This window comes from Mytilus trossulus, chromosome 7 (genome assembly GCF_036588685.1).
Source record: "Mytilus trossulus isolate FHL-02 chromosome 7, PNRI_Mtr1.1.1.hap1, whole genome shotgun sequence".
Classification (NCBI taxonomy): domain Eukaryota; kingdom Metazoa; phylum Mollusca; class Bivalvia; order Mytilida; family Mytilidae; genus Mytilus; species Mytilus trossulus.
The window spans coordinates 9,076,763-9,091,497 of NC_086379.1; the positions used below are offsets into that span (position 1 = coordinate 9,076,763).

General features: G+C 32.2%; 1 protein-coding gene across 1 annotated transcript; it reads right to left on the bottom strand.

Annotated features, from left to right (window-relative positions):
* Positions 1–14,381, bottom strand: LOC134724593 (ATP synthase subunit d, mitochondrial-like). The gene is made up of 5 exons (XM_063587706.1): positions 14,158–14,381; positions 12,118–12,214; positions 7,401–7,478; positions 4,163–4,225; positions 1–307 (listed from the first exon to the last, which is right to left on the bottom strand). Exons 1-5 carry the CDS (start codon positions 14,277–14,279, stop codon positions 134–136), a joined length of 534 nt encoding a protein of 177 aa, XP_063443776.1. The 5' UTR covers positions 14,280–14,381; the 3' UTR covers positions 1–133.
* Between the last annotated feature and the right edge of the window lie 354 nt (positions 14,382–14,735).

Consider the following 14,735-nt stretch of genomic DNA (forward strand, 5'->3'; position numbering starts at 1 on the left):
TTCTGTTTTCTTCCTTTCATAATTAAAAAATCATTTCTTCAGACAACATAAGTTCATAACCCAAAACTGTCAGAAATAAAGATGGAAATCTCAAAATAATTTCAAAGCTATGATTACTATTTCATAGCGATGATCACCATTTCTTTCCACCATAATTTAATGGAGAGGGAGAGGCTTCTGGCTGTACTTCTGGTGTAAAGGGGTACATTGCTGGACGATCAATATCTATTTCAGGACTTGGGAAATATACAAGAGCCATCTCTTTGGTGATTTCTTCAAGTGGTGGCAAAGAATCCAGTACTGCAATCTAAAAAAATAAGAAAAGAAATAAATAAAAAAACAAACAAAAAACAAACAAAAAACAAATAAAGTAAAAATTTATCTCCATGTGTAAAAATAATCTGATATCATAATGCCCTTATCCAGAATTCATTACTAAGAGTATTATCATGATTATGCATGTTTTAAGTCTTAAGTATGGACCTTTTTCAGCATCAAGTCTAACTTCTTTACTTCTTTCTGTCTGTCTGGCCACCTAAATAAAATAATCTTTTTTAAGAATTCTGATGTTATGATTTTTTTTTGTATCTCTTACATTGAAATGAACAATATAAGCAGCTTTGCTAATTAAGATTAAAGGTAACATTGTTATTCTTTCCTTGCTAAGTAAGATTAAAGGTAACATTGTTATTCTTTCCTTGCTAAGTAAGATTAAAGGTAACATTGTTATTCTTTCCTTGCTAAGTAAGATTAAAGGTAACATTGTTATTCTTTCCTTGCTAAGTAAGATTAAAGGTAACATTGTTATTCTTTCCTTGCTAAGTAAGATTAAAGGTAACATTGTTATTCTTTCCTTGCTAAGTAAGATTAAAGGTAACATTGTTATTCTTTCCTTGCTAAGTAAGATTAAAGGTAACATTGTTATTCTTTCCTTGCTAAGTAAGATTAAAGGTAACATTGTTATTCTTTCCTTGCTAAGTAAGATTAAAGGTAACATTGTTATTCTTTCCTATCACTTAAACTTGACTTTATAATAGTCTTCATATTCTATAAAACAAGAGGCTGTCAGAGACAACACAAACAGGATTTTCCTGAAGAGCTTGAACCATGAAAAGTTGAGTAAGTATACATGGACACAATATTTAGGATTAAAACAGCTCTGATTTTGGATTGCGGTTGAATATTTGACACAGCATAGGTTTGTGACACAAAATAAATGTGGTCAAAGAACTGAAAAATTTGAATTAACTTTTTATGGTCCAATATCCAAAATCTAAGTACATGTACATTACTAGAAGTATATCAAAGAACTCTAACATTTCATTTTTTGATGAAATACTTCTGAGTGAAACCATTTCTGTTCAAAGTGAAATACTCAAAATGTATTTCCATGAACCAAAATCTAAAATTATAATCAAATACAATAAATAGTTTTCAAATAAATCTGTCACTCCAACTATTACTGGATGATTGACAATTACCAGATTATCTTGATAAAAGGTGAAAATAATTCTAAAAACACTTTTATCATGTTCATTTGTAACAAACTTATATAGATCTGCAACTCTACAACTTTATCTACACAATTTTATGTAATGAAAAATATCCTTTAATAATAATAGATTGTTATTTATTGAGTTTCAACAGAGGATCAAGTAAAAATTAAAATTAACAAACACAACAAAAATTAATTAACAGCTGTGCCATGAGCACATGATACGTCCGTCACGTTTTCAAAGAATACAGTTCAATATCTTTTCAATGTCAGATTTGAAATTAATGAAAATCACAAGGGAGCTTGAACATCAATAGATATAAACAATTCACCAAAGTTTCATGAGAATTGCTGAAAACATTTTTTTGGGGTATTAGATATTTCTTGCTATTGGGCAATACTGTGCAATTGAAAATTTCTTGCTATTGCACAAGTATGTGCAATTGAAGATTTCTTGCTATTGGGCAATACTGTGCAATTGAAAATATCTTGCTATTGCACAATACTTCATATAATAATTTTGGACCCCGATTTGGACCAACTTGAAAACTGGGCCCATAATGAAAAATCTAAGTACATGTTTATATTCAGCAAATCAAAGAACCCCAAGAATTCAATTTTTGTTAAAATCAAGCTAAGTTTAATTTTGGACCCTTTGGACCTTAATGTAGACCAATTTGAAAACTGGACAAAAAATTAAGAATCTGAATACATGGTTAGATTTGGCATATCAAAGAACCCCATTAATTTATTTTTTTATGAAATTAAACAAAGTTTAATTTTGGACCCTTTTGGCCTCTAATTCGTTGGGACCAAAACTCCAAAATTCAATCCAAACCTTTGTTTTATGGTCATATACCTTGTGTTAAAAATTCATAGATTTCTATTAACTTATACTAACGTTATTGTGCAAAAACCAAGAAAAATGCTTATTTGGGCCATTTTGGCCCTTAATTCCTAAACTATTGGGACCAAAGCACCCCAAATCAATCCCACCCAACCTTCCGTTTATGGTCATAAACCTTGTGTTTAAATTTCATAGATTTCTATTTACTTTTACTAAAGTTAGAGTGCGAAAACCAATGTCTTCGGACGACGATGACGACACCAACGTGATACTAATATACGACCAAAAAATGTTTGCAGTCGTATAAAATGAAAGGGAGCTCAAGTCAATAGATATAAACAATTCTTCAAAGTATTATGCAATATGGTTAATGTCCAACATGTTGATGACAGACAGACAGGAGGTACACAAGCAATGATCATAAATAGTTTCTGAGAAAAGGCATGACATGTGACCCCCCTTTTTTTTGTCTTAGCAATGATCACAAATAGTTTCTGAGATAAGGCATGACACGTGACACCTTTTTTTTACACAAAAATGTAAAAATATTTTGAATCATCACCAAAAAGTATACAGATCTTTAGATTAATATAACTAAGAGTTGTCTAAAGTTTTAAGCAATATTCATAAACCGTTTTTGAGATACGGCACTACATGTTAAAAAAAAATTGCTTCGCTGAGCGCAGCTGGATACGACCACAGAGGTCCAACCTTGAACAGTTGAGACAAAAATGGACACAATATTAGCACTTGATACAGGTCTGAATTTGGATTGTAATAAAATATTACACATAATAGGTCTTAATTTGAGACAGAATAACTGTAGTCAAAGAACTTTAGAGTTGGTTATATGATTTGAATTTATATTCAATTTTTTTTGCATTTAATTTTTGAAATCTGAAATGAGAAAAAATTGTCCCCTCCAACAATTTCTTATCATTGTGCTTATTTGGGGCCCTTTTTTTGCCCCTTATCCCTGAACTGTTGGGACAATAAGCCCTGAAATCAATCCCAACCTTCCTTTTGAGGTAATAAACCTTGTGTGTAAATTTCATGGATTTCTATTTTTTTATACTAAAGAAATTGTCTGGAAACCAACTGTCTTCGCATGATGACAACGTGATACCAATATAATGCTTGTTTTTGGACCCTAATTTTTTAAGGAGTGTGTTGTGCCAATCTTGCTTTAGTGATGAAATATGCAGTCCATCTAGATTTTCTACTGAGGAAAACTCTCCTGCCACAAATCAAAGCTGATGCACAGTTAAGCTTCCAGTCATGCGACTGTAGCAGCTTTTTGATTGCATGCTTTTAAATTTAAAACTATTGCCATAAGAGATATAACTTATCTGCAGGGAGTCTAAGCTCCACTGTTGAGGAATCAATCTCAATCCCTATAAAGATTATTATGTTTGGATCCACAACCTTTGACCAATTTTATCCCAAAATCTAAAATACTTAACAGCTGAGCTCATGAGTTGCGAGCTAGCATGTACCTTTCTTAACTATATATTCACATACAAGAAATCATAAAAAATTGGCAACAATGGTGAAACCACCGCATGACATCATTCTAAGCACTACTTGGGAAAGTTTATGAAAGATTCCAAGTGAAAACTGATTTGCAGGACTGAGGGATGGACAGACAGACCCAAGTGCAAACCTAAATTAGTCAGAAAATCTTCTAACAAAAAATCTTTTATACATTTTTGCCACCTCAGGATTGGAATCAATATGTCACTCAAATGTTGCAGGCAAGACAAAACAGTCTTTAATTTATAACTTTATGTTGAATGAATTTTAAATGCTTTTGTACTTACATATTCCTTATATAAATTAATCTGCCCATCTAGATTTTCTACAATAACAGCATTCTCTTTATCCTACAAAACACAATTTTAAATATCATGTGGATTATATTGTTATATATTTAATAAGTAAATTCTTACAAAAATCACAGAAATCCTACAAATACAGGGCTCACTACTTCAGAATTAAAGGGAGAAGTGACTTCTCTTTTTGAAACTGATAGGGAGAATTTGTGAGATTTGAAAGAGAAGTGCTCATTCGTGCGGTGTGCTACAATGTTTGGATTTTACTATAGTATAAACATGATAAAGGGTCATATGTACATAATGTTCTTTTTATATTGTTCAATTCGACTCATATCTGAGTATACAATTAAAGTAACATTGCAAATAAAAAGTTGTTTAAGTTTTACTATGGTTCTTGTGAAAAACTACCAACTAAATATTTAGTATCTATATAGCATTAAAAAAAAAATATATATTTAAACCAGATGCTCCGCAGGGCGTAGCTTTATACGACCGCAGAGTTTGAACCCTGAACGGTTGGGGCAAGTATGGACACAACATTCAAGCTGGATTCCGCTCTAAATTTGGATTGTGATTAAATAGTTGACACAGCATAGGTTTCTGACACAGAATGAATGTATTCAAATGAACTTAAAATTTTTGTTTTCTCTTAGAGCAATTCACTATGCTGTTGAATATTAATCCTCTCAAAAAAATGTTTGAAGAAATTTTCTTTTATTTATGAAATTTCAAATGAGAAAAATTGAACCCAATTTTTTAATCACATCCCCCTTTCCCTTATTCCAAAACTAATTTCAATTAAAATATTCTAATGGAGTTTGCAACAATTACTACTCATTTACATACATCATAAAATATTAAGATGTAAAAAAACTGCTTGTTATCACTGAATGGTAAAGATTATTTAAATTTATCAGTTGGTAGTAAAAAGTGAATATACATTGTATATTGTATATAACAAAGATTTAAGTTGATTCTGGACAAAGAAAGATAACTCCAATTAAAAAAAAATCTTGCAGATATTTCTTGCTTACTATACTGGACAAAGAAAGATAACTCTTAATTAAAAAAAAATTTGCAATTTCACAATATTGTGAAATTAGATATTGTTTGCCATTGCACAATACTGTGCAATTGAAAAGACTTGCTATTGCACAATACTTAATATAATAATTTTAGATCCTGATTTGGACCAACTTGAAAACTGGGCCCATAATCAAAAATATAAGTACATGTTTAGATTCAGCATATCAAAGAGGCCCAAGAATTTAATTTTTGTTAAAATCAAACTTAGTTTAATTTTGGACCCTTTGCACTTTAATTTAGACCAATTTTAAAACTGGACCAAAAATTAAGAATCTACATACACAGTTAGATTTGGCATATCAAAGAACCCCAATTATTCAATTTTTGATGAAATCAAACAATGTTTAATTTTGGACCTCGATTTGGGCCAACTTGAAAACTGGGCCAATAATCAAAAATCTAAGTACATTTTTAGATTCAGCATATCAAAGAACCCCAAGGTTTCAATTTTTGTTAAAATCAAACTAAGTTTAATTTTGGACCCTTTGGACCTTAATGTAGACCAATTTGAAAACGGGACCAAAAATTAAGAACCTACATACACAGTTAGATTTGGCATATTAAAGAACCCCAATTATTCAATTTTGATGAAATCAAACAAAGTTTAATTTTGGACCCTTTGGGCCCCTTTTTCCTTAACTGTTGGGACCAAAACTCCCAAAATCAATACCAACCTTCCTTTTGTGGCCATAAACATTGTGTTTAAATTTCATTGATTTCTATTTACTTTAACTAAAGTTATTGTGCGAAAACCAAGAATAATGCTTATTTGGGCCCTTTTTTGGCCCCTAATTCCTAAACTGTTGAAACCAAAACTCCCAAAATCAATCCCAACCTTTCTTTTGTCGTCATAAACCTTGTGTCAAAATTTCATAGATTTCTATTAACTTAAACTAAAGTTATAGTGCGAAAACCAAGAAATTGCTTATTTGGGCCCTTTTTGGCCCCTAATTCCTAAAATTTGGGACCAAAACTCCCAAAATCAATACCAGCCTTCCTTTTATGGTCATAAACCTTGTGTTAAAATTTCATAGATTTCTATTCACTTTTACTAAAGTTAGAGTGCGAAAACTAAAAGTATTCGGACGACGACGACGACGACGACGACGACGCCAACGTGATAGCAATATACGACGAAAATTTTTTCAAAATTTGCGGTCGTATAAAAAATGTAAAGAAATTATATTAATCAATTACAATTTAATTCAAAACTATCTTGTGTATGAAATTCAGTGTTTCTCATCAAAAAATATAAAGTTATTATAAAGCTGGGCCATAATATATTGATATTAGTATATTATAATAGTCTCAGAGTTAAGCAACTTTAATCAATAGTTTGAAACAATCCAAAAAAAATATAAGGAATTATATAAACCAATCAATTAGATGTAACCAACAGTCTCTTAATTCGTGTGGAATACATTAATTTTCCCTTGGGATCAATATTCTTCTGTCAGCTGTTCCATCCACGCGTCCATAGTAATTATTGTAAAAGTACGGATTTCGGTCATAGCTGGTCCGGTTGAGATCCATAGTTTAGAAATCGGTCAATGGCTGACAAATGCAAGAAAATTTACAAAAATAAAAGATGTTTGACAAGTTATTTTGAAAGGAACATGACGTTTTTAATGCAATAAATGGATTAAACATTTTATCACGTTTAAATGAAGTTTCCGCTGAAATTTAGGTTGATGTACGTTTTCGAGTAACAAGCACAGGAACTTGCGGAAATACACGAAGTGATTACAAGTTGTATTTTTATCAAATAACCTGCAACACACTTCAAAGACAATGAATGCTTCAACTTCTTTTTAAAGATTATGAATCGTTTATGTATAAATTTCTTTAATTATCAATAAAAAATAGACGCTTCATCAACTTGGTAAAAATTCAAAAATGTCCTACGGAAGTGACTGAAAGCGAGTATCGTCAAGAACAGGGCGACTTGTTTTCACTTTTGGGGGTCGGGGAAAGCGAAGTGACGGTCGGGAAAGCGACTTCTTCGCCCAAGTCGCCTGATAGCGTGAGCCTTAAAATATATTGTACTTTAAAAAATATTTTTTATGGATCATCCCTTACAAAATACATATATATAGCTTGATGGGCAAGACTTCTAGAATATCAAGAATTTACAAACCACAGTTGTAAGTTCCTTTTCAATTTCAGGTATCAACTTTTCTGAATCCTCAGGATATGGAACCTTCAAAGCTGTATACTGCAATATAAAGAAAATTTAAAAGGAATGGAACCATAGAAAAATAACAAAATACTCAAACTATACTTAGCTGTCTATTTTCAACATTTGAATCTCTTGGACTTTTAGACATGTAAAAAGCCTGATCTATAGAATGACCTTCCTCTTAAACTGTCTTGAATAGATTCTTGTAATTTCTAGGTATTTTAATGGAAACTGGAAGTGTAAAATGTAACAGAGCTTCAAGTACAATACATAGAATGTAACACTTGAGTAGTAAATTAAGAGGGCAATATCTTTTGAGGACAATTTCAGAGCTCCAGATGAAAATTCACCAATTAAGGTTTTTACTCCTCACTTACATGTAATTGAGTGAAATATTTTTTCCTTTTGCATCATCACTCCTTAAACAATGATCTAATTTGGTTATGATGATGATAATGTAAGTGATGATGATAAACTTGAATACATTTTAACAAAACAAATGATGTATATTTGCCCTTTGTAACATGTAACATTAACTGTTTATTGCTACATGTAAAATGTACCTGGGACCATAACCCTGAAAATCCATCCGAAGCTTCCTTTTTAGTGGTTATAAACCTTGTGTTTAAATTTTATTGATTTCTATTTACTTCTATACTCAAGTTATTATACAGAAATCATCTGTCTTTGGACGACGCTGATGACGCCGACGCCATGATACCAATAAACGTATTACCAGATGCTCTGCAGGGCACGGCTTTATACGACCACTGAGGACAAACCCTGAACAGTTGGGGGAAGTATGGACTCAACATTTAAGCTTGATACAGCTTTGAATTTGGATTGTGATTAAATAGTTGACACAACATAGGTTTCTGACACAGAATGAATGTGGTCTAAGAACTTAAACTTAAAAACTTTAAATTGAACATTTACCTATTATGGTCCAATATCCAAAATCTAAATACATGATTAGATTCAGTATATCAAAGAACCCCAAGAATTCAATTTTTGATGAAATCAAATAAAGTACAATTTTAGACCTCAATGTGGACCAATTTGATAACCGGGCCCAAATATTAAAAATCTAACTACATGGTAAGATTCAGCATATATATTGATGAACCCCATATATTCAATTTTAGTTGAAATCAAACAAAGTTTAATTTTGGACCCCAATTTGGACCAACTTGAAAACTGGGCCCATAATCAACCAGATGCTCCGCAGAGCCCGGTTTATACAACCGCAGAGATTGAACCCTTAATGGTTGGGGCAAGTATGGACACAACATTCAAGCTGGATTCAGCTCTAAATTTGGATTGTGATTAAATAGTTGACACAGCATACATGTACAATGTAGGTTTCTGACACAGAATGAATGTGGTCGGTCTAATGAACTTAAAAATTTTGTTTTGCCTTTGTGCAATTCACTTTGCTGTTGAATATAAATCCTCTCAAAAAAATGTTTGAAGAAATTTTCTATTTATTTATGAAATCTGAAATGAGAAAATTGAACACCCCCCCCCCCCCCCAATTTTTTTTTCACATCCCCCTTTCCCTTTTTCCAAAACTGATCTCAATTCAAATTTCTAATGGAGTTTGCAACAATGACTACTCATTTAAATACATCAAAAAATATTAAAATGTAAAAAAAGTGCTTGTTATCACTGAATGGTAAAGATTGTTTTAATTTATCAGTTGGAAGTAAAAAGTGAATATACATTGTATATTGTATAAAACAATGATTTAAGTTGATTCAACTATATTCTGGACAAAGAAAGAAAACTCCAATTGAAAATGTCTTGCTATTGTGCAATTAGATATTTCTTGCTATTGCGCAATACTGTGCATTTGAAAATATTTGCTATTGCACAATACTGTGCAATTGAAGATTTTTTGCTATTGCACAATATTGTGCAATTGAAGATTTCTTGCTATTGCGCAATACTGTGCAATTGAAAATTTCTTGCTATTGCACACTACTGTGCAATTGAAGATTTCTTGCTATTGCTGAAAACTGTACAATTGAAAATTTCTTGCTATTGCACAATACAGTACTTAATATAATAATTTTGGATCCTGATTTGGACCAACTTGAAAACTGGGCCTATAATCAAAAATCTAAGTACATGGTTAGATTAATCATATCAAAGAACCCCAAGAATTCATTTTTTTTTAAAATCAAATAAAGTTCAATTTTGGATCCTTTAGACCTCAAGGTGGACCAATTTGATAACCGGTCCTAAATATTAAAAATCTAAATACAATGTTAGATTCAGCATATTGAAGAACCCCATATATTGAATTTTTCTTGAAATCAAACAAAATTTAATTTTGGACCCAGATTTGGACCAACTTGAAAACTGGGCCCATAATCAACAAGTGAAACTGCGAGCTACTGCTCACTGATGATACCCCCGCCGCAAGTGGATAATATAAATAGTGTAAAAATATGCAAGTGTTCGGTACACAGGAAGTTGTCGAGTGATGAATCTGAAAACGCATCACACAGTATAGCTGACTTATATAAATCCTGAAACTAAATTTCAGAAATCCTTGTATTGTTGTTCCTGAGAAAAGTGTGATGAAAATTTTCAACTTGGCTATCATGTGTAAAATCATACAAGTGTTAGGTAAACAGGAAGTTGGCAAGTGATCAATCTGAAAACGCATCACATGGTATAGCTGACTTAGATAAACCCTGAAACCAAATTTCAGAAATCCTTGTATTGTAGTTCCTGAGAAAAATGCGACGAAAAATAAATAGTGTAAAAATATGCAAGTGTTCGGTAAACAGGAAGTTGTCGAGTGATGAATCTGAAAACGCATCACACTGTATAGCTGACTTATATAAATCCTGAAACCAAATTTCAGAAATCCTTGTATTGTAGTTCCTGAGAAAAGTGTGACGAAAATTTTCAACTTGGCTATCATGTGTAAAATCATACAAGTGTTCAGTTAACAGGAAGTTTTCAAGTGATCAATCTGAAAACGCATCACACGGTCTAGCTGACTTAGATAAACATTGAAACCAAATTTCAGAAATCCTTGTATTGTAGTTCCTGAGAAAAATGCGACGAAAAATATTCATGGGACGGACAGACGGACTGACGGACTGACAGAAGTAAAACAGTATACCCCCCCTTTTTTAAAGCGGGGGTATAAAAATCTAAGTACATGTTAAGATTCAGCATATCAAAGAACCCCAAGAATTCAATTTTTGTTAAAATCAAACTAAGTTTAATATTGGACCCTTTGGACCTTAATGTAGACCAATTTGAAAACGGGACCAAAAATTAAGAATCTAAATACAGGGTTAGATTTGGTATATCAAAGAACCCCAATTGTTCAATTTTTTATGAAATCAAACAAAGTTTAATTTTGGACCCTTTTGGACCCTAATTCGTTAGGACCAAAACTCCCAAAATCAATCCAAACCTTCCTTTTGTGGTAATAAACTTATGTTAAAATTTCATATATTTCTATTGACTTATACTAAAGTTATTGTGCAAAAACCAAGAAAAATGCTTATTTTGGGACCTGTTTTTGGCCCCTTCTTCCTAAACTGTTGGGACCAAAACTCCCAAAATCAATCCTAACCTTCCTTTTATGGTCATAAATCTTGTGTTTAAATTTCATAGATTTCTATTTACTTTAACTAAAGTTAGAGTGCAAAAAACAAATGTCTTCAGACAACAAGGACGAGGACAAGGATAGCAACATCGATACCATTATATGACCAGAAAAATTTCAATTTTTGCGGTCTTTTAAAAATTAAGAATCTAAATACACAGTTATAGATTTGGCATATCAAAGAACCCTAATAATTCATTTTTTTATGAAATCAAACTCTGGACCCTTTTGGCCCCTAATTCCTAAACTGTTGGGACCAAAACTCCCAAAATCAATCCCAACCTTCCTTTTGTGGTCATAAACCTTGTGTTAAAATTTCATAGATTTCTATATATACTTGTACTAAAGTTATTGTGCAAAAACCAAGAAAAATGCTTATTCAGGACCTTTTTTTGGCCCCTAATTCCTAAACTGTTGGGACCAAAACTCCCAAAATAAATCCCAACCTTCCTTTTGTGGTCATAAACATACTTAGTTAATGAGGGAAAACCAAGAAAAATGCTTATTTGAGCCCTTTTTGGCCCCTAATACCTAAACTGTAATGACCAAAACTCCCAAAATCAATCCCAACCTTCCTTTTATGGTCAGAAACCTTGTGTTTAAATTTCATAGATTTCTATATACTTATACTTAAGTTATAGTGCCAAAACCAAATGTCTTCCGACGACGACGCCAAAGTCATACCAATATACGACCAAATTTTTTTTCAATTTTTACGGTCGTATAAAAACTATAAAACATATTAAAATTTAAAGGTGATTTTGATTTAAAAACTTGCTTGTCCCATACTAGTGTGACACAATCTGACACTTAAGTAGTCTTACAGCTTTCTCAAATGCTGCAGCCCCCCCCCCCATACTAGTGTGACACAATCTGACACTAAAGTAGTCTTACAGCTTTCTCAAGTGCTGCAGCCCCCCCATACTAGTGTGACACAATCTGACACTTAAGTAGTCTTACAGCTTTCTCAAATGCTGCAGCCCCCCCCCCCCCCCCCCCCCAATACTAGTGTGACACAATCTGACACTTAAGTAGTCTTACAGCTTTCTCAAATGCTGCAGCCATAGTGGGATCTGCCATTCTGGTCTTGTAATATGCAAAATCTATTTTCTTTATTTCTTCTGGATACTTGTTTACTCTAAAATAATAAAAATAAATTGATAAACAAAACTAATGACTATAAAATCTTTTATGTCAACTTGTCCTCTTTAAGTAAATCTATTTACTGGTAGAATACATGATTTTACGGTAGTTTAAACAGGTCTCATTAAAAAGTTTCATGCATGGTGAATTGTTTAAACAGGGTCCCAAATAGCTTCAACTGGATGAAAAAGTTGTATAATTTTAGAGAACTTATCCGTAATCATGGTAATGGAATAAATAGCGATTAGGTGTATTGAATTATAGTTATCCCGTACCATTGTAAACTTGTACCAACGTCAACTCGTACCAATACAAACTCGTACCACTGCTAACTCGTACCAACTTCAGTCTTCACACAGAGTGGCAGCCCAGGCTCGTAATATTGCTCTCTGGCCTGTAAAAATCATATCTACAGGCCAACAGAATCTTACTAAAAAATTTCAAAAATTGAGCCTCAGGCCTGTAGATTTAAAAGTTCATCATGAAGACTGCAACTTATTTAAATGCATTTTTAAAATGGTGTTTAATGATGAATATATACTTTACTTTCACTCCAAACCTCTTAAGTCTGTAAAATATATATAATTTGAAAGTACAATGACCAATGTGTAGCTAATATTCCTTGTCCATTGGATCTAAGACTACAATAACACAATAGAGTCAGATTGGATAGAAAATACTGTGGCAGATGTAGATTATTAAAGTATTATCAGTTTCACCCCAAGAAAATATCAATTGTTCATGAATAAATCTTAGCAGTTAATCAAAATGATTTCCAAAATTAAATTCTTACGGTCTATAAATAACAATGAAATGTAACTGTTTCCTGTCATCCTGTTAAATATAAGGGGTTCCCCAATTTTCCCGCCAAAAAGCGCATGGCTTTCAACAATTGTAAACATAGCATACAATTTGTGATCATGGATTACAGTTTTAAATAATTCAATTTGGATATAGATATGGACCATAATTTGGTATTCGGCCTTTGGTTTCTTTTTGTATCCTTTTTTATAAGTTCTAAAATTTTAACTTATATTTTGTGGGTTGTGTTGGTGTTAGAATAGTATGAATGGAACAATTGAGTTTTTCGAGAAAAAATTATTACATTTTGATTCACCGTTTACGTGAAAGGAAACCAATCTTTATTTTCTTTATTTTGCACAATATAATTCAAAAGGCATAAATAAACACCATTACTAGTGTTACTTGCTTCATGTTAATATTCAAAATCTATTTTCAATGTTATATTAAAGTTTTTTTTAAACGTGACAGGAAACCATAAGAAACCGAAAGCATTTTTTTAGTTTTATATTATTGCAAAATCTGCTTAAAATAATCTGAACAGTATACTTTTTCTTAAAATCCATCTTAAATGTAACAGTATTATAAAACTCCTAAATATGTGCTTGTTTTGAAAACAATTAGTACAATTTATTCAGAATTTTCCATATTTTCTTCATTGATACAGGATACCATAATCGTTGTATCTTGATGTTTTGGTACGAGTTAAGGTAGTACGAGTTTTTGCTGGTACGAGTTAACTTGCTTCAGGTGTATCCTGTCACACTCAGTCTACTGACTCTAGGATGACATACAAAAGTTATTGAAACTTATCCAAAGAGGTTCCATATTCGGATCCAGGCCCCCCCTTTCGTGGGAAAAATTTGGTTGATTATATTGGGAATCATTGAAGCATGACTGGAGCGGGCCCCCTCTTAGGTCAGTCAGTGGGCCCCCCTTAGCCTTGGCTAAGGCAAAGTTCCGCCACTGGGTCCTTCTAAGAAACGAATTCCAGATCACACCAAAAGTTGACACATAAAAACAACAAAAATTATTAAAAATAAAAAAATTATCACAGATAAATCAAATGACCAAAGCCAAAGGCAAAGCCTCAGTAAAACAAAAAAAAACAAGTCACTATTTAAAAATATTGAAAACCTTGATAAACAGCCGTCTATTGTCCCTTTAATGTGTCTGTATTGAGACTTGCCACCATCGCCCAATTTTGTGGCAAGATTCTTCCAATCTATCGCCGTTTTTGATATTCTCTTAGATGCCATTTCGTCCGACTTCTGTTCAAGGACAATTGTAATGGTTATTAAAACGTTTGAATTATCACAGGTTCGCAAAAATCAGTGTCAACTCGTACCTTATGATATTTCCCAACTCGTACCTAACTAATTCGTACCTTTTTTTTATATAAATATATACTAATAAGCTCTCGAATGTTATTGGTTGCAAAAAAGTGGAATTTGTATGTGTTTCCTAATTCGTCCAAAAAATATTTCGTATCAAAACTCGTAGGGCTGGTCATTTTCGGGAAACGGAGGGGGTATCTAGATAAATGTACTACTATGCAGAAATTACTTACCGGCTTTGTGATTTCTGCTTTAAGTTCAGTTATATATAAATAATATATGTATGTATATATGTATGTATACTTATACATACCTCCAGGAGAGCCTCACACATGACAATAGCGAATATATTAGCCACTGAATAAATTAAATATACAA